Source organism: Denticeps clupeoides, chromosome 17 (assembly GCF_900700375.1).
Source record: "Denticeps clupeoides chromosome 17, fDenClu1.1, whole genome shotgun sequence".
In the NCBI taxonomy this organism is placed as follows: Eukaryota; Metazoa; Chordata; class Actinopteri; order Clupeiformes; family Denticipitidae; genus Denticeps; species Denticeps clupeoides.
This window is the reverse complement of record NC_041723.1, coordinates 15,506,745-15,531,713: the sequence shown is the minus strand read 5'-3', so window position 1 is coordinate 15,531,713 and position 24,969 is coordinate 15,506,745. Positions and strand designations below refer to the sequence as shown.

The 24,969-nt window shown below is 44.1% G+C and overlaps 2 protein-coding genes across 2 annotated transcripts in view; one reads left to right on the top strand and one right to left on the bottom strand.

Moving 5' to 3' along the window:
* The window catches only part of fkbp16 (FKBP prolyl isomerase 16), a 36,909-nt gene extending 17,642 nt beyond the window's left edge, over positions 1 to 19,267 (bottom strand). The window contains exons 1-4 of the mRNA XM_028958556.1: positions 19,166 to 19,267; positions 13,453 to 14,364; positions 13,088 to 13,257; positions 12,094 to 12,182 (exon numbers count right to left, since the gene is read on the bottom strand). Coding sequence (XP_028814389.1) covers positions 12,094 to 12,182; positions 13,088 to 13,257; positions 13,453 to 14,026 — 833 coding nt within the window. The 5' untranslated portion in view covers positions 14,027 to 14,364; positions 19,166 to 19,267. The remainder of the gene's footprint in view (positions 1 to 12,093; positions 12,183 to 13,087; positions 13,258 to 13,452; positions 14,365 to 19,165) is intronic.
* LOC114767055 (RNA polymerase II elongation factor ELL) overlaps positions 19,027 to 24,969 on the top strand; it is a 27,624-nt gene continuing 21,681 nt past the window's right edge. The window contains exons 1-2 of the mRNA XM_028958555.1: positions 19,027 to 19,177; positions 21,319 to 21,366. Of these exons, the coding sequence (XP_028814388.1) occupies positions 19,040 to 19,177; positions 21,319 to 21,366 (186 nt within the window). The 5' untranslated portion in view covers positions 19,027 to 19,039. The remainder of the gene's footprint in view (positions 19,178 to 21,318; positions 21,367 to 24,969) is intronic.

Below are 24,969 nucleotides of genomic sequence, written 5' to 3'. Positions count from 1 at the left end.
GTCTGAAAATGTCACAGCAGAGGGAATTAATCCTGTCTGTGTACAGATTCATTTGTACAGACACATTTCACTGTGTGCACCGTGTGCTGTGCTGCTGTGTATCACAATGACATTCACTTCACTTCCTTCTGATTGATAGTTGCAACCAGTTTTTAAACATAATTTAGACTTGCTTTATTCATTTTACAATGTAAATGTAGGGTTTTAATGCATATGTGAGCAGAGCAACACAAATTTGGTCACCCATCAGGTGATTTGTATTTGTTTTTAAAAAACTTATTGGACACTATTACCATGTCAAACAGAAGGCGAATAAGCTAAAGGCAGGTCTCTGAACTTCACATTTGCAACATTTATCAGACGCCTTTATCCAGAGCGACTTACAATCAGTAGTTACAGGGACAGTCCCCCAGGAGCAACTTAGGGTTAAGTGTCTTGCTCAGGGACACAATGATAGTAAGTGGGGTTTGAACCTGGGTCCTCTGGTTCATAGGCGAGTGTGTTGGCCACTAGGCTACTACCACCAGTAAATCAGGTGTAAAATCCCTTCAGTCCTGAGGGGTGTGGATGTCTTGAGGTCTTGGGTGAAATCAGCTGCACTGATGCTGAAGCCAGTGACGGAGTCATGACGCTCCACTGTGAGTCATGGCTGAGGGTTTACTCCCTGTCTGCATGACTGGATGTGCGGGGAACAGTGTGTATATGTGTGTGTGTGTGTGTGTGTGTGTGTGTGTGTGTGTGTGTGTGTGTGTGTGTGTGTGAACGTTTGGGGGGATGTGTGAATGTTGGGGGATGGGATGCACAACATGTTAATGTGTCTGGGTCTGTGGGTTTAGATCCTGCTTAGGACAATCAAAGAAAATTTGTGGTTTTAAATGTGAACTAAAATCAATTGAGTTGTGTTAATCAAACATATATTATTATATCTACTATATGTTTGTATAGCATATGTGTGTGTGTATGTGTGTCCACGCATACATGGCTGGCCACATGCTCATTTCTACCTGTATTCTTTGATTATCCTGTGTACTTGTATGCTTTACAAATGTTCAAATATTGTATACTTTGTGTTTTTTTACATTCTGCTTAAGACAAAGTAATTTTGCTCCCCACTAATAAAAATGTGATTTAAAAATACAAATATTGGTAACATTTATAGTCGATGTGTTACAAACAAATTACCGTATATCTGATATATATGTGTGAGTGTGTGTGCACATGCAAATCAGTGTGAATATCCAATGCACATGTATGCTGTACATTTAGATATTGTGTTCTCTGTGTGTGTAATCCATGATGCATGTTCCTGTCTACACACACACACCGGCAGTTCTAATTGATTGTGTTGCACTGGCACACAGTCACTCAGAGGTGGGTGACGCACATTCTAGCTCTGTCCCACTCTCTCTCACTCTCTCTTTCACACACACATACACACACACACACACACACAGACACAGACACAGGTGAGTCAGGCCAGCAGCAGAGGAGCTCCACATCATCCCCACCATCAGCAGTGTGCCTTTCTCATTCAGCCCACTCTCCCCCTCCTCCACCAGTCACTTGCTCACTTGCTCGCCATTACACACAGAGCAGAGGAGTCATCACCAGTGGGTGTGTTTACAGGTTGCCTGGCAACTACTACGCTTCCGTTATCATAAGAGGGTCTGGCTGAGGTCTGATTATGAGAGGAGAGCCTCTGGGCTGCTTGATACTCTTTCTTCCTTTCTGTGTTTTTTTGTAATTCTATGTGTTTGCAGTCTGCTCAGTGGTGCTGAAAAAGTCATAAAATGACAGGAGAGTAATTGGAAATATTAGGACCATCTAAGAAAACAGCAGCTTGGACGACCAAGGAAACTTCTCATGTTGCATTCACATCTGCACACCAAAATCAGGACATAAACTCATTGTACAGGATTGTGCAACGCTCAGTTGTAACTTCTTCTCTTGATCTATGACATCTTGGCCGAATGTATGGATTGTGTAAGTTTTTTTTTCTGAGACGAAACAAATAGCTGATAAGGGAATTAGGTTTGGGAGAAGAAAGAGCTGCATATAAATGAGCATACGTCCAAGTCCAAACAGCGATCCAGGCCGGGTGGGAGATCATCTGGGGTCCTGACTCACATTCTGCCGTCTCTGGGAGACCGGCTACGTCAGGAACCTGCTCCGAGGCCACGTGGCCCTCCTGCTGTTCTCTCACATCAAAAATCTCCAACACTTGGGAGCTGTGAGGATTGTGCATTGGATGCAGTCACACTCATTCCGAGCCAGAATATTCCACATGCACTGAGTGTTGCAGCAATGTGGTGGAAAAGATTCAAGACTGAGCAGTTCACAAGGCAAATACACACTCACACACATTTAGATTTTGTGATAGAAGATATTTGAAGACTTTTCCCACCTTAAACGGGACATTATACCCTGTGCAGTTCTATCTAATCTGTTAGGGGGAAAGCATGTAATAAGATGTTTGCATAAGTGTGAACACTTTGTTGAAGCACCTTTTGATTTTAATTACAGCATTTGGTCTTCTTGGATTGATGTCATAGGTCACATTAAAGTTGGGAAAAGATTTGAATCATTTAATTGTGCTGAATAATTTAAAAACAGGCATTTTAACAGCAGTGTGAAGTTTTTACATCTACTGTATGTGTATTAACGCACAATGTCCTAATTAATTGCTATAATGCATATTTAAACCTATGATGAGACTAAAGCTACATAAAGATGGCACTCAAGACAATGACAATGATGAAGTTTTAGGGCCAATTCAGATGACATTTAATTTTTTTTTTTCTAATGGACACACAAAACTGCAGCTTCATTGTCCATGTGTCCAGAGAGTGGAAATCAGGCATGACCAGATGAAAATATTTAAAAGCACACAGGCGGTTATTCATCTTAGAAAATAAAATGTTGCCTGACTGCTTCACAAGGATCCAGGACAGTACCAAATGGAATCTGCACCCATTTTTATTTCCACAAAATTGACTGTCCCGGTCTGTAGCGCATTTTATATAAAAAAATGACCAGGTGGTCTCTCCATCACTCCCCATCCGAGCCTTTTTCCACACTTGTCTGTCATAGTTTTAAATATGCATTATAGCAAGCTTTAGTATTAACAATTAATCATAATTGATCTCAATTAATTTTCTTTGTGATTTAACTTTTCAATTGTTTGACAGGCCATTCATTTATTTAGTATCTAAGCACATGTTTACATGCTCACATACTTCATAACACAACGTACATCATGTGACATCATGCCTGGCATTCATCCAGCATAACAAGGAAATGGAGCTGTTTTGCATAATAGACCTAAACAATAAAACACTCTTTTCCTAAGCCTCTGCTGGGTGATAAAGGAAAGGTTGCAGCTGGCTTGTTTCACCGCTGCTGCAATAAAAATGTCTTCCTGTTGTGAGTTTCCTGTCAGCTCCGGTGACAGACCGGTGTATAATTACACACAAAAAGTGATTGTACGTGAAAGGGGTGATAATAGCACGTCACTCAATATTAATGTGATTTTTTTTTCCTGAGGTCTAATTCACGTGTCACTGACAGTGGGAGCTGCTACTGAACCAAGGCCCACCTCCTGGCACACGGACGCGGTAAACAGAAGCGAGAAAGGCCGTGCCAAGGCGCTGCCATAAGCAAAAGGCAGAAGTGGGATTTGCAGCAATTCCCAGCACACTGCAGGCTTTATGGAAGTGATAAGATTACAATGAGGCAGCAACATATTCGAAGTCAGATGAAATGATAACATGCAACTGTCTACAATGGAGCATTCTTATTTAAAGCATCTGGTCACATGTTGCTTTTAGCAATGCACTTATCTTTTCTGTGGCCTTTTCATCTTTCCAATGTGTCCTCTGCATTTAACCCATCACCCTTGGTGAGCAGTGGGCAGCCATGACAGGCACCCGGGGAGCAGTGTGAGGGGACGGTACTTTGCTCAGTGGCACCTCAGTGGCACCTTGGCGGATCGAGATTTGGCAACCTTCTGATTACAGGGCCGCTTCCTTAACCACTATGCCACCACTGTCCCAATCCCATTTCACCTACCTAAACATTGTTGCAGACCACTTGTAACCTTCAAAGTTTTCCCCGGTGGCAACGGCCGGCCTTTTTTCGGCAGGATAATAAGCCCTGCAACACTGCAGAAGTGTTTATGGAATGATTTGAGGACCTGTTCAAAGTCTCCAAATTCCCCAGATCTCAGTCCAATCCAGCATCTGTGGGACATAATGGCTCAATCACCCAAACAGAACATGCTGCTAATGGCTTGGCACTACATGCCACAAAGACATTTTGTCAGTTGCAAAGTGCCATGCACAGTAGGTGGTTTAATTCCAATTAATTAATGTCAATAAAATAAACACATTTAATAACAATTCTGAAGATTAATGTACCTATTGGATAAATGTATTTTTAATACATTTTTGAACATCGAGTCACACATCAAGCCATGATCTTGTTTTTCGAAGGAGGCATTTCCCTGCCTCCTTCTCTGAAGTTTGCCCGTATAACAACAATTTCCACTCAGGTGAAGATCTGACTGCTGTATCTGCATTCGAGACTTCTGAGCTCTTCGGAATTTCTCTGCTGAGTTTTTATCATCAGACCAGATCTGAGTAAAACTATTTAAATGCCACATCAACAAGGTCATTTCTGTTGTTGGGATATAGCCTGATTTCAAAATGTCCTGTGCCCATTTTACATATGCCATCTAGAGGGCTTTTGGTCATTTTAATATAAAAAAAAAACAACTAGGGGATTTATTTACTTAACAATATTTTCTGAGAAGGTAGCAGACCTGCTATGCCAATTATTATGCAAAGAACAGTAACAATGAACACTGTTCACTCTTTCAGATATTGTCTTACAAGAATGTCAAAATTGATTCCCAGAAACGTCCCCAACCTTGGAAATTGGAACTGTTCACCACTCGCAACTTGAACCCAAGATTACATCTGATATTAACGGCAATTGTTTTAACAGAGACAGTCTTCAGATTGCTGTGAAAGTACTGAACATTTTAATTCCATCTCCATTGAAAATAGGAACCAAAACCGGAGTAAAGATACTATTTTGGCACCTATTTGGACCAATTTTAGCTCAAATAGTACAAGCCAAGACCAAGACCTGCCCAGAAATGCAATTCAGAGTGGAGCCAGTCCTTTGTCCTCATGACATTAATAGTTCATCATAACAGCATAATAGCACAGCACCACTGATGAAGACTCCTTCTCACAATGAGAACATATCTGGCTGTCCATGTAGAGTCATCACAACTGACATAAAAAACAGTAAGTGAGGATATTATCCTTACCATGCATTTATTTGACATTATTTTGTACACACACACACACGCACACATATACATATGTATGTGTGTGTGTGTATGTCTATATATCTATATATAAAGTGGTGGTAGTAGCCTAGTGAGTAACACACTCGCCTGTGAACCAGAAGACCCAGGTTCAAATCCCACTTACTACCATTGTGTCCCTGAGCAAGACACTTAACCCTAAGTTGCTCCAGGGGGGGACTGTCCCTATAATTACTGATTGTAATTCGCTCTGGATAAGGACGTCTGATAAATGCTGTAAATATAAAAAGCACAACAATAAGAAATTATTTTTTTAAAAATGATATATATATATATATATATATTAGAGGTGGGTATAGATTAATTTTCTTAATCTAGATTAATCTCACTGCAATCTTGGAATTAATCTAGATTAATCTAGAATTCTGCCGAATCTAGAATTCTGCCGAAGGCAATCAGAATATGTGTGCTACCCAAATAATGACTAAAAGTAAGTCTTTGAGAACGGGTTTCTCAAGCCAGGAGGCGCATTAGACCAGGGGCTCATCTCCTGTTTCCAAAATGCATCACAAACTGCTTGAGAAAGCTGTTCTACTATGATAATTGGTGATGAAAATAAATTATGTTCAATTAGATGTACTTGTGCTTACCAACTGTTTATTCAGTTAAATAGCTGCATCCATGTTACCACGTCATGTTTGATGTGGTAATTTCACAGTTCGAAGACTCGTTCTCGCCCCCTACAGTGCAATTCGGCTAGGTATACATCCGCGCTAAAATATCAAGGTGAAAGTCATCATAGTGTAGCGGTTCTTCTTCTGCGTTGTGTAACCTTTTGTTTTCGTTTCTTTAACCACAAATGATCAGCTGACACCCAAGAGATTTTCTGTGCAAAATGTATTCTGTACAAAAAACAAGGTCGCGTCAGAACATCGCGTCACACATCGCGTCTTTCTGCACCTCTCTACTCACGCCATGTGTCCAAGAGAACTGAACATTAACATAAAGCATTCACAATTTACAATACTGCATTCCTGTACAAAAAGCAAGGTCGCGTCAGAGCATCACGTCACACATCGCGTCTTTCTGCACCTCTCTCTACAATATACAGTATTAAAAGAACATAAAAATATATTCACAAAATAACACCCATGCAAATTATTCCTAATATGTACATAAATTAAAATTAAAGAAATAACTTTTTGCACACAAACCCCACGCAGCTCTCACAACTCACGCCATGTGTCCAAGAGACCTGAACCGGGTCTCAAAAACAAAATAAAAGTCTTTAGGAAATAAGAAAACAAAAGACACAAGAAAGAAGAAATATACTTATAAATCTAGTGTAACCATTTAACTCCGGCACAATAGCTTGCGTAGTACAGACCCAGCTACCAACCCAACTTTGTGAATAGATTAACGGCGATATTTTTTTACGCAGCACGTTAACGCCGATAATGGCCCACCACTAATATATATATTAATGATTTCTTATTGTTGTGCTTGTCTGTTTTTCATTGTAAGATGTTCTAATAATGCTTGCATGCATACTTTTTCCCTGCTTTAGATTTATCAACGGAGATGTGGAGAGAAGTGACATCGGTTACGGCTAGTGACAGGGCTGTGCAAGTTCCTGCTTCATTGAAAGCGTTTTCTCCCAGTCTACTGTTCGCCTGTCAGGACTGAGTCACTGCGACCGCCTCACCTCGCGCCGCAGCACGTTACCCTGGCATGTGTACGAGCGCCGGGCTCCTTGCGTCACCGTGACAGACTTGATCCATTGCACATGGAAAGACTCAGGCAAGCGTGCTGGTTTGCACTCACACACCAGCAGATGCCAAACATGGTTCCCGGAGATCCTCGCCACTGCGCTCCTTATTGTCTCAAGATTGTTGGAAATGTCGCGTAGTGTTTGGCTGCTTTTCCTCAAAGGGTCCCTGGCACAACTGCCGGAGTTCAGATGCAGTGTTGCACCGTGCACTCTGACGCAGGCTGATGAAGTGAAAAACGTAACTCTGTGCAACACGCTTCAGATTGCACAGATGTTTCCAACTCCTCCTCACTTTTCAGCACCCGTCGGTCACGACTTTAGGCTGCTAGTGCCAGGGGTCGCTGATGTAATCAGGGTGTCGGTAAGATGAACCAGCTACTGTCAGACGTGTTTTCCATGCTGTGCCTTTTGCTCGGGCTGCACTGTGACAGCACTTTAAACCAGACCTATTTGTTCTGGTGTTTCTCAAGCTGGGGCAGCGTCACTAGAGCTGAAAAATGACTCAAGACCCAGCTGAGCAAAGAGTCATCACACGGAGTGTGTGTGTGTGTACCTTTCTGGGTTTGTGTGTGTGGGTGTATGCGAGTATGTTTGTGAGGATTGCGATCTACTGAGTTCTCACCGGGGCTGAAATTCGCCAGCAGCACCAGGGTCTTCTCCGTTACACACGCCAATCCGTCAGCAGAAAAACCTCCCAGAGCTCTCTCTTTCTCTCTCTCTCTCACACACACACACACACACACACACGCACACACACACACAAACACAAGGCCTGTCTAGCTGAATGCCGGTGTTGCTTCAAACAAATTCCCTCAGCTTTAAATGGGTGTGTTGCAGTTTTGGCAGATGAAAAAGCCTCAACCATGCTGCTAGAATGTAAACAAAACCGAATTTTTGGAATTCCTCTAAGCTTACGGCCTGGTGGCCACAAAGAAAACAAGTGGCGTCGTGAAGCTCGTGTCGCATGGCATATTGTGTTTTATATGACAGTAAGCCCTGCTGATCCTGCTCTGGCACGTGGGCTTCCAGCAAGGCCAGCCAATAAACCGGGTTACCTCATGTTCAAAAACGGGATCCAACAGGACCTGGAACCGACTGGGCCGGCGGTAAAGCTCAGACGGAGGTCAACTTTTTTTTTTCTTCACCAGTCATTGGAGATAAATATAAGAAGCAGCAGTGATGTCATCTGGGGGTCAGTAAGTTGAAGAATGGTAGGGACAACTGAACTTGATTGTTTTTGAACTTTGAACTACAACCTAGAGAGGTGACCGCACAACCAACTCCAAGTTTTATGGAAATGAACAGGAATTTTTTATACACAATTAAACAATGCACAGCCACTTTGAAGCATCTTATTTGATGTCGTCCCTGTTTAGTGTACAGAGTGTTTTATAGTTTTTATAGGTATTTCAAAATGTCAAGTTTAGTTTAATTTTAGTGTCATTTTATTTTTAGAATGGTGGGTCTGTGTGGACCAGAATTTCTGTCTCCACTCTATACGTGTATACCGTTGTACTGACAACAAACCTCTCTTGAAGTTGAAAGCTGAAGAAGTACTAAGTTGAATTCTGTAGAACTTCGATTATGCTTTCTATCAGGAACCGGGTGCCACAGACGCTAACCTGTCTGTAAACGACATTTCCAGTGTATCTGAGTGAACATAAGAGAACTGTGAGCAGGAAAAGTGCTGTGAACTTTGACCCTTTCCCCTAAATAATCTCCTGCCTCATGCCTCCCAGTGCTGACTGGACTGAAGTGACCACTGGGACCAGCTAACGTGGGGTTCTATACTGGAGCAAAGCTTCATTTCTTGCACATTTTACCCCATTCAGAGCACAGTCAATAACAAGCAAGAGTCATGGCTCATTAGGAGCTGTTGCTCGTAATGACATCTATACGATTCTGTGTCAAATTTAAAATTTCCCATTTCTCATAATCTGATATTCTAAAGCGGGTTTATGCTGATTTATTTTGTGTCAAACTATAATATGGGTGCTATGGGTGGCACGCATTTGTTTTAATGTTTAGCTGCCATGGTTCATTCCACTGGCTGTTATCAGATGAGCAAAAAGACGGGAACTTGCACACGTGCCGGCAGATGTCCGTACACTGTCGTTCAAAAGTTTAGAGCCATTTAGAAATGTCCCACACTGCACACTGTACTAGCGGGAATTTGCTTCTTTATCAGCGCTACTAAGATCATTGAGGGGTATCTAATGATAAATTGTAAACTTTTGAATGGCAGCGCACATCTAAAGGCATATTATTTGTCTCACTTAATACTAATTATTTGCTCTCCTTGGTGTGGTTTACAGAATGCACACACAGATAAAGTGTGTGTATGTGTGTGTGCGCCGGTGTGTATGAGGGAGATACAGTTAGGTCCTGTCTTGTTTTCTGTTGAATTTCCTGAGTCATTTACTGCAGGAGAGAAGCCAACACTTTGCAGGAAGTCCATATCGTCATCGCAGCAGAGCAACTGACTGGCACTCTACTGCATGTGTGATGGACGAGGAATGTCGACTCATATCTCCGCGAACAGGACACGTGTCCCTATCTTCCTTTTGTATCTAAGGCCAGACCTCGCGTATGATGATGCACAACCGCTGCTCTTTCTCGTGTGATTGGCTGTGCGGTTTGTTTATTTAGGTTAATAGTCTTCCAGGGGGGCTCCGCCTCCAGCATCATTGGACCTGACAGGACCGCGTAGAAGCGCTTGGTTAATGTTTTTTGGGCTGCCGGTGCTCGTTTCCGGCCAGAGCCGAACGTCCGAACGAAAAGCTCTGGGCCCGCGTGACTGTCTCATTCAATCAGGTAAATTGTCGTTAGAAAAAGACGTTTCCTGGTGGCCCGTGGGCCTCGTCCTAATGTGATCAACTAATAAGGCCCCTCTGCTGCGTGTCGGGGAGATGTCTCGTGCGAGCCGCGCCGCCGGCCACGCGCCGCAGTCGCTCGCGGCCTGCTGCAACGCGGCAGCTGCGCGGTGCTCAGACGGCGGCCGCGTGAAGTGCTCTCAGAGGAGACGACTGGCAGGGCTCAATCAACGCTTCCGCTAGCCGCCGGGGAGAGACTAAATGAGACTCCCGTTTGGTTTCTTTCCGTCATTTTGCCGTTTTTTTTGACGGCCTGTCACAGTTCACAAAGCAAGAAAACACTCTATTTTTCTGGCAAACCGTCTTCTATGGGCCCCTGCTGTCTCAGTAAATTGCCATAGTATGTGAACTTACGTACTTACGTTCTGAGAAGGTTGAAGTTCCCTCTGGAAACCTTTGAAACTCTAAGTTCAAACTGAGACCAACTTGCTCCAAAGTTGTCACTAAAACATCGTCAACAATCAATGAAACTTTTTTTTAACCCTGATAAACCCCTCATTCAAATAATGAAATGTTGTTTATTAAAATCAGCCTATGCATATGCTTCAAACGTTGAAATGAAGAAAGTAATAAATACTAAATATGAAATAACATACTGTTAAAATGGACCCACTGTGCTCTACACGGCGTTGTAGAAATGTTCTAATAATATGTTTAATATGTCAGTTCACACAAAGGGGTAATGAACAAAAATGCCGATTTAGTAGTTGAATGTGGGAAGAGCAGAAAGTCTCCAGGGACCAGTGGAGGAGTGAAATGAAGACTTTAGAAACAGTCAGCTAGTGAAGAGATGCTAAGTCTGGCCATTGAGGGCTTTGTGAGGTGGAGAAGTGGAGGAAAGCATCCTGTGGAGGCTGCGATGTTACTGTGCTAATGTAACAGCATGGGAGAAGAGTAGCTCCGCCGTCACCTTTTTTAACAGCCGGCGAGACACTGGCGGGCTCCACCGTGGGGGGAAGGCTAAATTCGTCTCCGCCACACACACGACTCTAATCAGCGGCATCAAAACAACCATTAGCTCCGCGCCGGCCTGCCTCTGCGCGCTGCCGGCTCCCGTGGGAGGGGACACATAACAGGGCCTGCGAGAGAGTCGCACGATAGAACCTCCCACCTTCCCCAGCTGCGCCCCGGCCCCCGAACAAAACACCACTCGCCCATTCCGCAGTCACCGAACAAACAAGCTCCCTGGAACCGGCCCTGCGCACCGCTGCACATCCGCCCGGGACTCAAAACAGGCCCGGCCATCGGCTGAGACATGCCAGACAAAGGCTGTTTTTCATCCTGTTATGCACACATTTATATATCCATATATATATATTTTGATCTCTTCCCAACATAGCGTGACTGTGTTTGTATGGATGATTTCCAAAGTTGCCAGGCTGCTGCGAAACGTGCTGATAAAGTCGAATTTAGTGGAGCCAATGTGCTCTACAAGTCACAACAAGACGTCGCCCGGTAGAATGTTACAGTCCCTCATGCTGGTTCAGAGGCATATTACTGGTACATAAAATCGGCTGGAAGGAATTTTTATTCAGATTGTTTTGGTGATTAATAGTTGTACCTCTAAAGCACTTGTTTGCACCACTGAAGCCTTCATTCGCCACCCAAGCAATTGCCTCTGCGTAACACTGGATGAATTGGGGTATAATTTGATATTAAAACATTAGCCCTGGTACGACCATCTGAATTAAGGGCTTTGAATGGTGAGCGAGCAGAAAGAAAAGCCCTATTGGGCGTAATTAAAGACCTGTCCTCCTCGGCTTCACAGGGCAGGGGCCACTGGCCAGCCATGAATGGAGTTTGGGGAAGGCCATCTGTTCCTGTTTATGGTTCATTACCCATACTGCTGGGTACAGGCACTGGGCCCTGACATCAACAGGTACAAAAGGACTTTGTCCCTCAGTGTGAAGATACATGTCACATTACTTTTTTAAAACCGGTGTGATGAGAACACTGTACGCAAGCTCCGCCCCCTGTTATGGCCTCTCTGGAATAGCAACACATATCGCCTGACCCCATTGCAATTATTATTAGTATTGTTATTGCTTTATTAAACATTGCTGCACATTTTTCACCATTTTGCTGCAGGAATGAAATAATGTCACAGTGCTTACCTCCCCAAAAGCCCGTAGGTGTATTGTGAGTCTGCCAGCAGTAACGCAATCTCATCTTTCCTCATTGATATTGCACACTCTTCCAGAGCCTGAATGGGGTGAAAAGCCTTCTGTGACCCCCACGAAGCAAAAGTGAACGGCTTTGTTTTCAAAGTGTCATAATTTACTACTCCACCCGCCTCCTGAACACCGTTGGGTAGTAACACGTTACTCAGCTGTCATTTTATTACTTTCCCCAGTCGTTTTCCCCATGTTGCCCAGGATTTCAGAAGCAGTAATAACATTATAGTTATTAACATATAATATATAATAACATTATATATCCAAGTAATACTGTGTTAAATCATCGTGATTTACTTTTATGTTATAATATGCATGCAAGGCAGATCAGGGCAGAAAAATCTAAACAAATTTTTTAACTGTCAGGGTATTTGGCAAAGAAGAAATATTCTGAGTTCGTCCTAGTCAAAGCCTAAAAGGCCATAATTGAAAACACAGAAAAAGTTTTAAACCAGAGAAAACAAATGCGTCTGAATATGAAGTGCAGCCGCAATGTGAAATGCTGGTATTTTAATTTGTGGACTTTTTAAAATGTCATACCAGCTGCAGTGTTTGTGATAAGGTTTTTTGACAATTTAAGGTTTATGTTTTAAAAAGGTGTATTAATCTTCAAAAAATGCACTTTTAACGGAAGGTGGGCATACAAAATTGTCATAAATAGTCATACATAATAAACAATAGTACTTTTTTTAGATCTGGACACTAGTAAATATGGGCATTTCTAGGTAATATTACGAAATGATGTAATGTCCTGGTTATTGTCCTAAAATGTCATGTTTCCAGCACATTAAACTAAGTTAAGTCGGAGAGGGTGACCCTACCATGAGCAGGTGTGTGTTGACAGCACGGTGGAGGTGTACTATAAAGCCTGACCTGCCCTGCCCTTCCCCAGCTTGCCCCGCCCTTCCCCTGCCTGCAGCTCACAGCGGCTCACCTGGTTAACGTCCCCTTCTCCGATGACAAACTCCAGCTTGCAGTCTTTCTCCACCACCATCCTGTCCTCGAGCACGCCCTGCATTTTCAGGGTGACCTCCTGACCCCAGGCTGGGCTGGGGGCCTCTGGAGGTCCCGGCTCCAGCACCTTCTTCCTCAGCAGTCGGTCATCTGCAGGCAGGATGGGGAGAGGGAGGTTAATCTGCTTGTTGTTGACCAACGTGTCCCTGGGTGAAGGAGGCGTCTAGCAGGTGCTCGTGGCTGCAAGGCGCGTTTTATTCCTTACAAATTTAAACGTGACAAAAAAATTCAGTCATTCAAAGTTTTTAATGAATTAATAGACACATTTCTTAATCATTAGCCTACCTGTAATGTCAGACCAGTCTTCCATCATGAACAGCTCCTCAAAACTGATTGAGGTCCATTCTTCTGTCTCGTAACCCATGAAAAGGCTGTCCTCGGAGATGTCCTTCTCCTCCACTACATCAGTCTCTGAAGGGACACGAAACCGAACTGTCTTTGCACAACTGGATCCTTTCCTGAGCCGTATGCCGTCCTCTGAGGGCGCATCTTCACTGTCTTCTCCTTCCTGTGTGGCGGCATCTGCCTCTCTTTTCTTCACCAAACTCTCTTCACCATTGTTGGTATTGTTTTCATTATCTTTGTCATCACCCTCCTTTTCTTCCTCCCCGCTATCTTCCTTTTGGTCTTCAACCCTTAACTGTTTCTCGTCCATCTTTTCCTCCCTTGGTTCTTCTGTTATGGGTTCCTTATCTTGCTGTTGGGGTTTTAGGAGCTGAGCATCTTCCCCTGGGGTTATTTCCAGCCCTGGACCAGAAAAGGCCTCATTCAGCATGTGGTCCTCTGAGAAGTCCTCCGCCCTTTCCTCCAGTTCTCCCGATACCACTTCCATCTCATTACACGAAGCAACAGACACCATGCAGAACCTGTTGGTGAGAGATCCTTCCAGCCTTGCTGTTCCACAGTTCCCCTGCACAGTAAAGCTGTCTCTTTAAAAGACGTCTCCTCGCGGTTGAACTATTGCTGGGAAACCCTTTCTCCACCGGCATCAGCATGCAATGTGTTGCTAAAGCTGCGCTTCCTCATGGACTCTAATTGAATTAAGCCGGAAATGCACGGCCAACCAGCGTATGTCCCAGACACGGCCGCATGTGGACAGCAGGAAATGATGGCTGAATTGCTCGGAAGGGCATACCGTCACTCCACACCCCTCCAGCTACCCCTCCGTCTTCAGCGATGGGGTCACACGACCCAGAGCTGCAAAAAAAACGAGAAATGCTCAGTGCGCTGAAGCCGCGACGCACCGTGGTGTCCTCTCAGTCGACGGGTTTGTGTGGCGGTAATCTGACGGATTAGAAGAGCAAAATCTAATCTGGCACAATGTCTGTAAGCTTCTTAATGACTTCATCACGCACTCCCATGATGCAGTTTCCATGAACGGCATCCACCAATGAAATCGCAGGCCTTGAGCTGTCATCTCGTAGCATAGGTTAGCATTATTTACCCTTGTTTTCACTTCTTAACTTGGATAGTCAAGATCAACCTTTCAACTGCAACTGTCCGACAGTGTTGCCAGGACTTTGTGATTGGTTGGCCAGTTCCATTGCTTTTTTTATAGGGGTGGCATAATGTCTACTGTAAAAGTACTTCAAACCTTTTGAACTGTGTTTTAACTATTGTACACTTTGTGGTCATAGGATTGGTATCTAGCTTTTGCCTTATCTTCCCTCCTCTTACTGTGTGAAGGGAAAAAAAGTGATTTTTGTGTGCAAGCGGCTGAATTATGCACATGAAAAATTGTTCACATGCATAGAGATGTACAATATATTTATTGTAATTATAATTCTTTTGATGGAAAATTGTTAGAAACTAGAGGAGGTCAAGGCAGGGGGAGGGACAGGGGTGTCCCTCCAGACCTCCATGTAGCTCCACCCCTGCTTATAAATTGCTGTGTGCCTACAATGAAGAGCAAGTTCTATTTGCAACACAAAGCACAGGATTGTAATTTAAAGGTATCTTCAGTAGTATTTTTTAAACTCAGTTAGATTAACCTTTTAGGCTCCAACTGGTTGGTCTGGTCTTGCCACAAGTTTACTTCCAGACAAGACTGTCACAGTTGTGTACACACAATGCCAAAAACTGAGAATGACATCTTTAAATCCTGAGCATATCTGAGAATCCGCGGCTTCCTACCCCGCTCCCACACATTGTGAATCTCACATTGACAAATACACTATATTTAGTCTAGAACATGCAGACGGGGATTCGTTTATTAGCAGTAGCGTCCATTTGAGACTAACGGCAAATGTTAAAATGCATTTGCGAATGGTGAAATTTTTTTTTTTTATTTGAATGGAACAGGTGTCCAATTGTGTCTATAGAGAAAGTGGCTGTCGTGGCTGCAGCAGTTCATGATGGATGCCATTTATATATTTCACCCGGTCAGAATGGAGACAAATTGGCATGAACGTCCCTGGTCGTGTGAAGTTGGGGAATGGCGTATTCAGTTTGAATGCCCGCCTGACGTGTTTTGAGGTTGTGCACAGTTATTGTGATTGATCTGGTCACCCTATAAATCATCCAGTAGCAATTTAGGCAGAGTGCAACTGCGTATGCAGACCAGCGTTCAGCAGAGGTGGTGGCTTTCTGGGCTTTACCTAAAAACACTAGAAATGAGCGGAACAGCATTCTCCCAAATCAATTCATGTGAACGAAACATCAACCTCTTATTATGACTGATAAGTGTTGGGAGTGTTCTTATGTTAACATGTTTTCACTTTATAAATCACGAGAGACAATATAATTTTTATTTCCTTTTAGACTGCAAGGTGTAAAATATGTTTAATATAAATCACTAGCTTGTACCCCTGCATCTGTCCAAATTCAAATTAAAGAAATGTCTTTGCAGGTCCCTGTAAAGAGGTAAAACCAGGCTGGAATAAATATGTGGAAGATCTCCATGTTGAGGCTGGAGGTGCCTTTAAGGTTTGGGTGGACAAGTGGCTCATAGAAACTACTGTGAGCTATTTAGCTTTGTAAGTAACTCTTTTTGTACTTGATAATATTGACAATAATGAAAAGGTCTATGATGAGGTTAAGAGCCTAAGTGACAATAATGCTGTTTTGCAGGGTTTTTAACCCTGGTATTTTCACTGATTCCATTCTAGATGTTTTATTAGTGCCCAAAGCACCGTCCCCACACAGTGCTCCCCGGGCACCTGTCATGGCTGCCCACTGCTCACTATGGGTGATGGTTAAAAGCAGTGGACACATTTCATTGTATGCAGTGTGTGCTGTGCTGCAGTGTTTCACAATGACAATCACTTGACTTTACTTTCACTTTCACTTAAATATTGGCTTTTAATCTAGCCAGGTTCTGGAAAGATCTTAAATATAATGGAACATTTTATTTTAAACACTGAAGATTTGTTTTTAAATCAAAAGATTTGTTTTAAATCAAAACATGGTAAAGATTTCAGATTTGTTTAATAGGCAGATTTACTGTTTTAAAGGTTTTATTGATGCTTCGATATTTTTTTTTTGATCACCAGAAGTTATTTTATAAATGATAATACCATGTGGAAATGAACCCTTGGTTAATTCTGTCCTAGATTTCTGTTTGGTACACTCACCAGTCAATGTATGTGATGCCCAGGAGCTTCTGCACCTGATTAAGGGGCCATGATCAATCCAAGCTGAAGACAATTAAACACGATTGATCAGGGCTCCTAAAATGTTAGCAAGCAGCACCCACTAGGTGCTGCAACATTAATGTGGATAAGACCTTACCTTTGTGTTTTCTTTGCTCTGTCTTAATGCACCTTAGGGTTGATAAACATTCTTTTGGGTTTCCTTTTTTAGCCCAAGTGCCTGTTTGTTTTATGTTAAATAAAATCCTTTTTATTCTGGAAATGTCCTGCTTCTGCATCTCCTTTTTTTTAAATGTGAAAATGGTCGGTCTGTCAAAATGGCTGAGTTATTGTGGAACTGGATGTGTAGTCGGTGGAAATCTGATGTATGCAGATGATTTGGTGATCTTCTGTCCATACAGTACCGGCCTCCAAAAGTTGCTGAGGTTCTGTTCCCTTTATGGTCCAAGTTTGAATCACCTTTTCATTGTAAGAAGTAAGGAGGACAGTCAACTGGTATTTCCTGACTTCTTTCAATCGGGTGTTGTCCTTAAATAATATACTGTGGTTAAATACTTGGGACAAAACATGTCTGATGATCTGACTGATGATATGGACATTTACAGACAGTGCCGGTTATTGTATACACATTCTAACATGCAGAATTGTTGTGAGAAAAGTGCACTTTTTAAAGCTTATTGAACACCAACCCCTTTGGCATATAATGATGGAATAAAGTTGATGTTTAAAAACGCCTAAATAGTGCAAGCTCTCTAGTGTCAATGTGTCCATATGTCATGCAGTATTACATGCATTTGTATTGTCAAGAATAGACCACTGCAGTGCTCTACTTATTGGAAGCCCGGCATCATCTCTCAGTGAACTCCAACGAGTTCAAAATGCCGCTGCAAGAATTCTAACTGGAACAAGGGGGTGGGGGGTTGGTTGGGTAGGGGGTTTCCTTGTGTGCAGAATGGTCAAGTGTGGGGGGTGTCAACTGCAGGTTCTGTGAAAGCCCATTGAGACATACTGTATGTGATTTTGGAATGTATGAGAAATAAATGTTTATGATGTTGTTGTTATTATGTCATGTTATTAATCTCATGTACAGTTGTATGTGTAGGCAAATGGACTCTAAAAACAGCATAATCTTGTCTTTGACAAACCCCACGGTCTGTTCCGTTAGGTTTTATTCTGATCGGTGGAACTATTGGCATTTTAGCCTTCATGTAAGCCTGTAACACTTACTTTTTAGTTTTTTTTTTTTTTGTTTTTTTTTTAGATGGACCTAATTTTAAGTATTTTGTAAAGTGAACTAACTATATCATCTGGTATGTATGACTGACAGGCATATGGCATCTGAGACTATGCTACAGGCTAAAAAGCTCCTTAATCCGAAGGGCAAAGCACATTTTCTGTTAGGGATTATGGCTCTGTAATTAACCTAAATTTCTTATATTTTCCGATCACTGTTAGTTTCATCTCATCTTTCCAGGTCAGATCCCCCCACCCATTTTCAATTTAATCTACTTCTATTGCATCATTGTTTTTGGCCCTAATTTATTTTAATGCCCATTAATCTCAGGATCTCATCAGATGTAGCAACAACTGTAGCAACTGTAGTCATGTGCGAGATAAAGAATATGAATGTTTATGTGTTATTATCCACCGCTAACATGGGGTTTGTTAACAGGGGGTCACATAATTTAAATATTTAAAGTAGCACCGTGACACTCACTAGCAGCTGTTATTCCGAGTCTTATGGTGTGACTTAAAAGGATTTACAGCCAGTTTAATAGGCTTTCTTCTGTTTTACATACCTAATGTAATGGGGTATTGCACATCTCACTGTCACTTTCAGCACTTTTACTGTGGTTGCGATCATGTATTTGTCATGCTTTTCGCAGACTTGAAAATAAATTATAATAATGATACACACACACACACACACACAGAAGGCTATTCAAACACACAAGCTGACGTTATGACGAATTTAGCATTTCCAGCCACGGTCCTATAAAGTAGTGTAGTGTTAAAAAGCAATAATTTGACTAAGTAATTTGACATAATAGCACTGCTAGTATAGTATTATAACACTAGTAATGCTCGTCTGGGAACCTCATTAAGTGTAAGTGCGCGCGCGCGTGCGTGCGTGCGTGCGTGCGTACGCGTGCACGCGCGTGCCCGCCCGCCCGCGCGCGCGCGTCTGTCAGTGACGTGTGAGCGACGCTTCCAGCCGTAGCCCCGCCCCGCCCCCTGTGACGTTTCGGCGAGAATGTCGCCAGTTCACCTCAGTTCTAGACATGGCAGCGCTGAGGCAGGAGCATCGGTATGGACTCTCCTGCGGGAAAATCAGCAAGAGCGTCCCCAACAGAACCATTTACCACGTCAAGCTGACCGACACCGCCATCCGGACGCTGGAAGCCTACCAGAACCTGAAGGTAACGTCCCGGTTCCGTTCGCTCGCGCTGGCGGCGGCGGCGGCGGTGGAGAAATGACGTCCGAGCGGAGCCCGAGTGGGACAGGGGCGCCGTGGGGAGGCGAGCGGGGAAAAGTTGGGCGGACTTCGGAAAGTTATCGCCCGACGTCGTGAAAATAATCCGGCGACGCGTTATAAACGCCGCCAACGCAAAGCCTTCTTCTGCGCTCCCGCAAATCCGGGCTTGACGCGAGGACACCCCCGTTACAACCATCACGGACGAGTTGCGCGTTACTTTCCCGTCCCCTCCCGGGAAGAAGCATGTCTGCCGTTTATTGTCTTATTGATCCGTCCCGATGACGTCAAACGATAACGAATGGTTTTTAATCGCAATAAAAAACCGGCCAATTACTTGTCAGCTCCTGCCCGGGTTCTGGATCCCCTCCTGTTGATCGGGGTTCCGCGGGATCGGCGTGTTTTATTGGGGAGCGATCGTGGGAATGTGATGGGTACGTGCGCGACGCGTCTGCGCCGCGACGAACTATTAAAATCCGAATCAAAGTGTCGTGTGGTCACGATCGCCGCTAGATTTCCGTGACCTGTCCGCGATTTTTTTTTGGAAAACTGTCACCTCGGGGATCCGCGCGAGGTCGCGTGGATTTTGACCGTGGCAACTTTCACGGCGACAGAAGACCGTCGTGTTGGATATATATATATATATATATATATATATATATATATACACACACACACACACACACACGTGTACATACACACGACAGGGGGGGGAATTAAAAGTAAAATGAAGGTACCAGCACTCCGGCCCCAACCCACGCCATCCGCGGCGCCCATTGGCTGCTTTTTTTTCGCCCTTTAAACGCTCGGGAACAAGTGCAGGGACTCCAGGAGTTCGATCGATCTTTGTGCCAGGGCTGCTCTGGACAAAAACGCAAAACAATCGTAATAATAATTCCCTAAAACCAGGATGGACCCGAACCGAGCCGAGTACACTTTTATTCACAGTGTTATGGGTTTTGGACAATAGAGAGCTTGTTAGAACCCCTCTGGTCCCCTGCCCTGTCCCGGGAAGAAGGACACGCTTGCAGCAGGCGTGTGGCCGAGTCCGGACCGGTGGGTCCAGCCGGGTGCTGGGCCTGTTGAAGCTGTACCTCCAAGATAGGGACTCTTATCTTCTGGCTTTGAGGAATATTAAGTATTGTGTTCGACGTGCACGCTTTCCTGACCCGCGTACTCGCCGCTCGGCGACTTGTCTGGAGTCGGTTGCGCGTGGCTGTACATGTGGAGGCAGAATTAGAAAGGGGGAGACTAAAAGCTGACTAAATGGCTTAACCATGCCAAATGTCATTAGTCAACGTCAAATATTTATTGGTATCAATCATTTCACAGTCAGTTGTTTTTTTTTTTTTTTTTTTTTGTCTTAAAGAAGAAGATGCAGCAGCAGATGAGCGCACTGCTCTAACCTGCAAGGCGTTTTAAACGAGAAGAAATAAAGATGAGGCTTTAGGAGGCTGAAGGCTTTTTGTGAATGATGAGGCATTTCCCTTGACAGTATTCCAGTTTTCACCCCCGCCCATCCCCCTTTAAGCAAACAGTCACTCTCTCCTTCCCCTGTCTTTCTTTCTCTCTTGCCTGTCACACACACACACACACACACACACACAAATGCAGCAGCGTTCGATTGACTCACAGAAGGATTCTGAAGTCCGGATTTATTAATCAGACACATTCCGTTGCAGATTAGCACCGCAAAGCCTTGATCTGTAGCCTCACACATGCCGTGCCGTGACACTGCCGAGGGGCCACAAACAGGCCGGCGCTCTGGGGCCGAGCTTTCACCTCACGGCCGCGCCGCGAAACGTACAAAACTGAAACCGAAGCCGCGATTTTCACCATAGGTTCCACGTAAGTACACAGTCCCTCTGGCGAGGTAATTACAATGGTTAATGTAGGGAACACTTCGCCCCGTTCTCAGACGCCTGCTTAGCACAGCCAACGCCTTTGTTTTGATATCTCCTACGTAATGGAATTAGTGATTTATTTCATTTTCAGGATCAATATTTTTCATTTTGCCTGCTGTATTCGCTAATAACCCATATCTTTTTTTTTTTCTCTCTCTCTCTCCCCCTTTTTTCTTGTCCCTAGGGAACCTTACCAAATCAGCCTTCAATTTGCTTCAAGGGGAACCAGGGGGTAAGATGAATGTGTTTTTGCTCACCCCTTCCAGACATGAAGCGCCGGAGATGAAATGCTTTAATTAGTTATGACTGTTGAGCTGTGCAGAGAGCCGGGCCCAATTTCGGTGGCATCTTCTGTGTGTCAATTTTTCATGAGGCTTTAGCTCGTATGTTTGAATCGGTGCGACAGTTGCATTCAATGACACCACCCTGAAGACCAACCTCGGCAGCTCCGGAACGTATTTATCGCTCTCTGGGGCAACAGGAGACGCGTTAACACGTAGAAACCGTACTGTTATTAATAGAGCTTGCGGTAGCAGGTATTTCACGCCACTCCTTTTAAACGCAACTTTATTAATTAGCATAAGAGTAATGAAGCCTAGTGCATGGTATATGTTTAATATTTTCTGCCATTTGTTCCATAGCAGCCATACGGAATGTACAAAGTCCACAGTGTTTCAATATGGCTAAATATTTTCTATGAATTAAGTATTGTGTGCTCCTTGTCGTCATATATATGTACTAAGCATATGTCTGCTAACTATCTGTGCTACATATTATATTTATCCCACCGTGTTTGTAGATGGCTAGAATTATTCTATGAGGAAAAAAAGATATGTATATAGCATAATATGTAATAATAGCATTTGGGAATTCCCATCTCTTGTGAGCGTGCCACGATGTGCTGGGTAAAAAATTTAAATGAAGCGCAGAGTTTTAAGATTTAGATCGTTCATTCTATGAATTAAGTACAGCATACCCAGACTTATAATTCATACGTCAACATGCATGGGAACGTTCTACTGTCCTAGCTACCGCTAAATAGCTAGTGAGCCCTGTCTTGTTTATTTATCCCTTACCATCACCATAATGCAGTTAATAAAGTCATTTTTCAAATAAAGTCCACACCGTTTGCTATGCATAATATTATTTGCATGTTAGAAATGGCACATTTTTCGATTTCTTCGTTTTCTAACGACCCAGCAGGCATTTTTTTTTTTTATCCACGTGTTTGTTAGTGAGCATCCCGCTGTTCACAGAATGTTTGTATGTGGTAAGATGTGTTCTCTGATACCATTTCTGCGGGCGCAAGTGAGAGGGAGCAGTCGGCCGTGGAGAAGGATGCCTGTGTCTAAAACGGATTAGCACATTCTTCTATAGCACCCTCCCTCGCCACTGCTTGGTAGCCTAGCGTACATTTAACACACAATCGGGCCTGTCCAAAAGGAGCCGGCCTAATCCCCAGTACGAGCTGATTGCGCGGAGGAAAGTGACTTTGCCCCGGCGCACAAGCGGAGGACTGTGCACTCGAGCACAGGCCCTGGGAGCCTCTCTCCGTGGCACTCTACACCCACAGGCTGCTAGCCAGGTTACTGGGTCAGGCTGGCAACTGGGAAGGCTTTGTTTCCAGAGAGGAGTGGAGGTGGGGGGGGGGGGGTTGGCGAACCCCGGGGAGCCCGGTTTCTCTGTGCCTGTTGTCTCTGTGCAGACATGAAAGACCTGTGATGAGGAGGGGGGTGGCTACGTTTGCCTTCATGTGGGATGAAGCCCATCGAAACGCTCCTTTCCGAGTCAAAACACATTTTGGCGCGAAGATTCCAGCAAGGACAGTGTTTTGCCCGGAGAGAGCGTGGCGCACGCTACGCCACGTCATGAATTAGACCCGTTCCCGGGTTCCAGACCTTTCTCCACTGTTTGCAGTTGGAACGTTCTGATCTCCGAGTCCAATTGGGCGATAACATCTTTGTTTGGCACGAAGCGTGTTCAAATAGGTCGGCGGTGAATATGTGCGTTGGGCTCCTCCTCCTCCGACGGCGACGACAATGAGCTGAGCATTAATGAGATACGTGAGCCGTTACAGGAGGCGGGGCCAGATTAAGCCGTTACTGGGCCGGCTGAGCGAGGGGAACGGTATGGGGCCTCTCGGTCGCGGTGAACTTCTCGTTTACCTGCGATGCATCCACGTCACGGGGCAAGAACGGGCGCCGAGCATTCCTCCGGAAAGCCAACCGCGGACGCGGGCTTTTCCGCTCGCCATTTAAAAGGTCGCCAGTGGGTTACGCGCTGGGCAGCTTTCCCAACGACATTCCACGCCAGGCGACGTTCTCCCAATCGGAGGCTCCCCAGTTCTACGGGAGAAGGGAATTCCAGCACTAGATGGGTGTAGGGGTTCAAGAAGACCCCGTCTCCTCCCCCATTTTTCAGCATCGTATTTATTATTTATTTGTCATGCCGAGTGTAGCTTTGAGCAGCATGAAAACCGTTCACCCTGGAAAATCTGTGCAGTGTGACATAAAGTATCTTCGCTAGTCAGACAGCCCCTGTCCATGTGGACCATTTAATGGTGGAACTGAGAGAAAACGGAACAAAATGGCAAAGGACTGATGTGACGGGACCTCCTAAATGTTTTCCTCATCCGAGGCAGATTCAGGAAAACAACATTTCATATTAAGGATAAAAACAGGCTAAGAGGCCATGATTAAAGATTGGGAGTAAATCCTCGTGAAGCCATCCTTCTAGTTGCCAGGGAGGCAAAAAGATGATGCAACGGTTCAGGATAGCAGCGCACAAATTTCCCATCACGGTGCGAAGAAAGTTTCAGGTCCTGGAGGATCCCTGGAATTTGGATCACTTTTGCGGAAGGAGTTGGGTTCTAGTCCGGCGCTCGCGGGCAGGAATTTCGCGTCCTGGTGCCCGGGATGTTACGGCGCTGGCAGAGCCGCGCTCTTTACTGGAAACGCGGCTCGTCGAGCCCTAATTATGCAGTATGCACTCATGCAGACATCTGCTCTTCAGCAGCAATAAGCAAATGGATCTTTCATTCAGCCACAGAGCTTCTGAGCGAAGCGGGTCCATTTTTACATTTCAAAATTACACAGAAGCAGCTCAGCCTGTCGGCTGTTTCATCATGGTGGCAGTTATTCACTTTGCCAGACTAGAAGAAGTCATGGGTTACGGCATTTGTATAAGCAAAATATAGCTGGCCAGCATTGCCCAGGGAATTGAAATGCTGCAACGTTTGCATGGCCAATGCATATCATTAATGTCATCAGAGCATTCATATCGTCTTCCAGTTGACTATTGTGATAAATGGGATAATGTCTCAGTAACCATAGCTCTACGGTATTATCAATAAAATGTCATTTCTTGTCACAATTAGTACTAATTGCATAATTGATTCAATTGAAAAAAATTCGGTTTGATCAATTTGGTATCAGTTTCAGGAAGTTTAAACCAGACAGTTGAGTAGGTATGTCCACTACTGACGTAAACGTGGGCTGAGTGTCTCGGCTGAAGTCCTAAGAACAACATTCTAAGGACTGTGTTCGCAGTTCACATTGTGCAGACATACAAAGTGTTCTTCCAGCAGTTCAAACCTGCCTTATATAATAAATAACTTCACCACAGCCGTGGATCTTCTCAGCTCAACTGGAATCACAAGGCATTCTGGCGTAACTACTCAAAACCGTCTGAGATTCTGAGAATATAATGCCAAGTGCGTTTAGGCTACCTAGTAATATTCTGCTTTTAACACAAGGCCTTTAACACATTACAGCACTTCAGTGAATTTATTGACCCTGCACTAGAAATTCAATTCAGTGAGTTCAGGCAAAAGGTT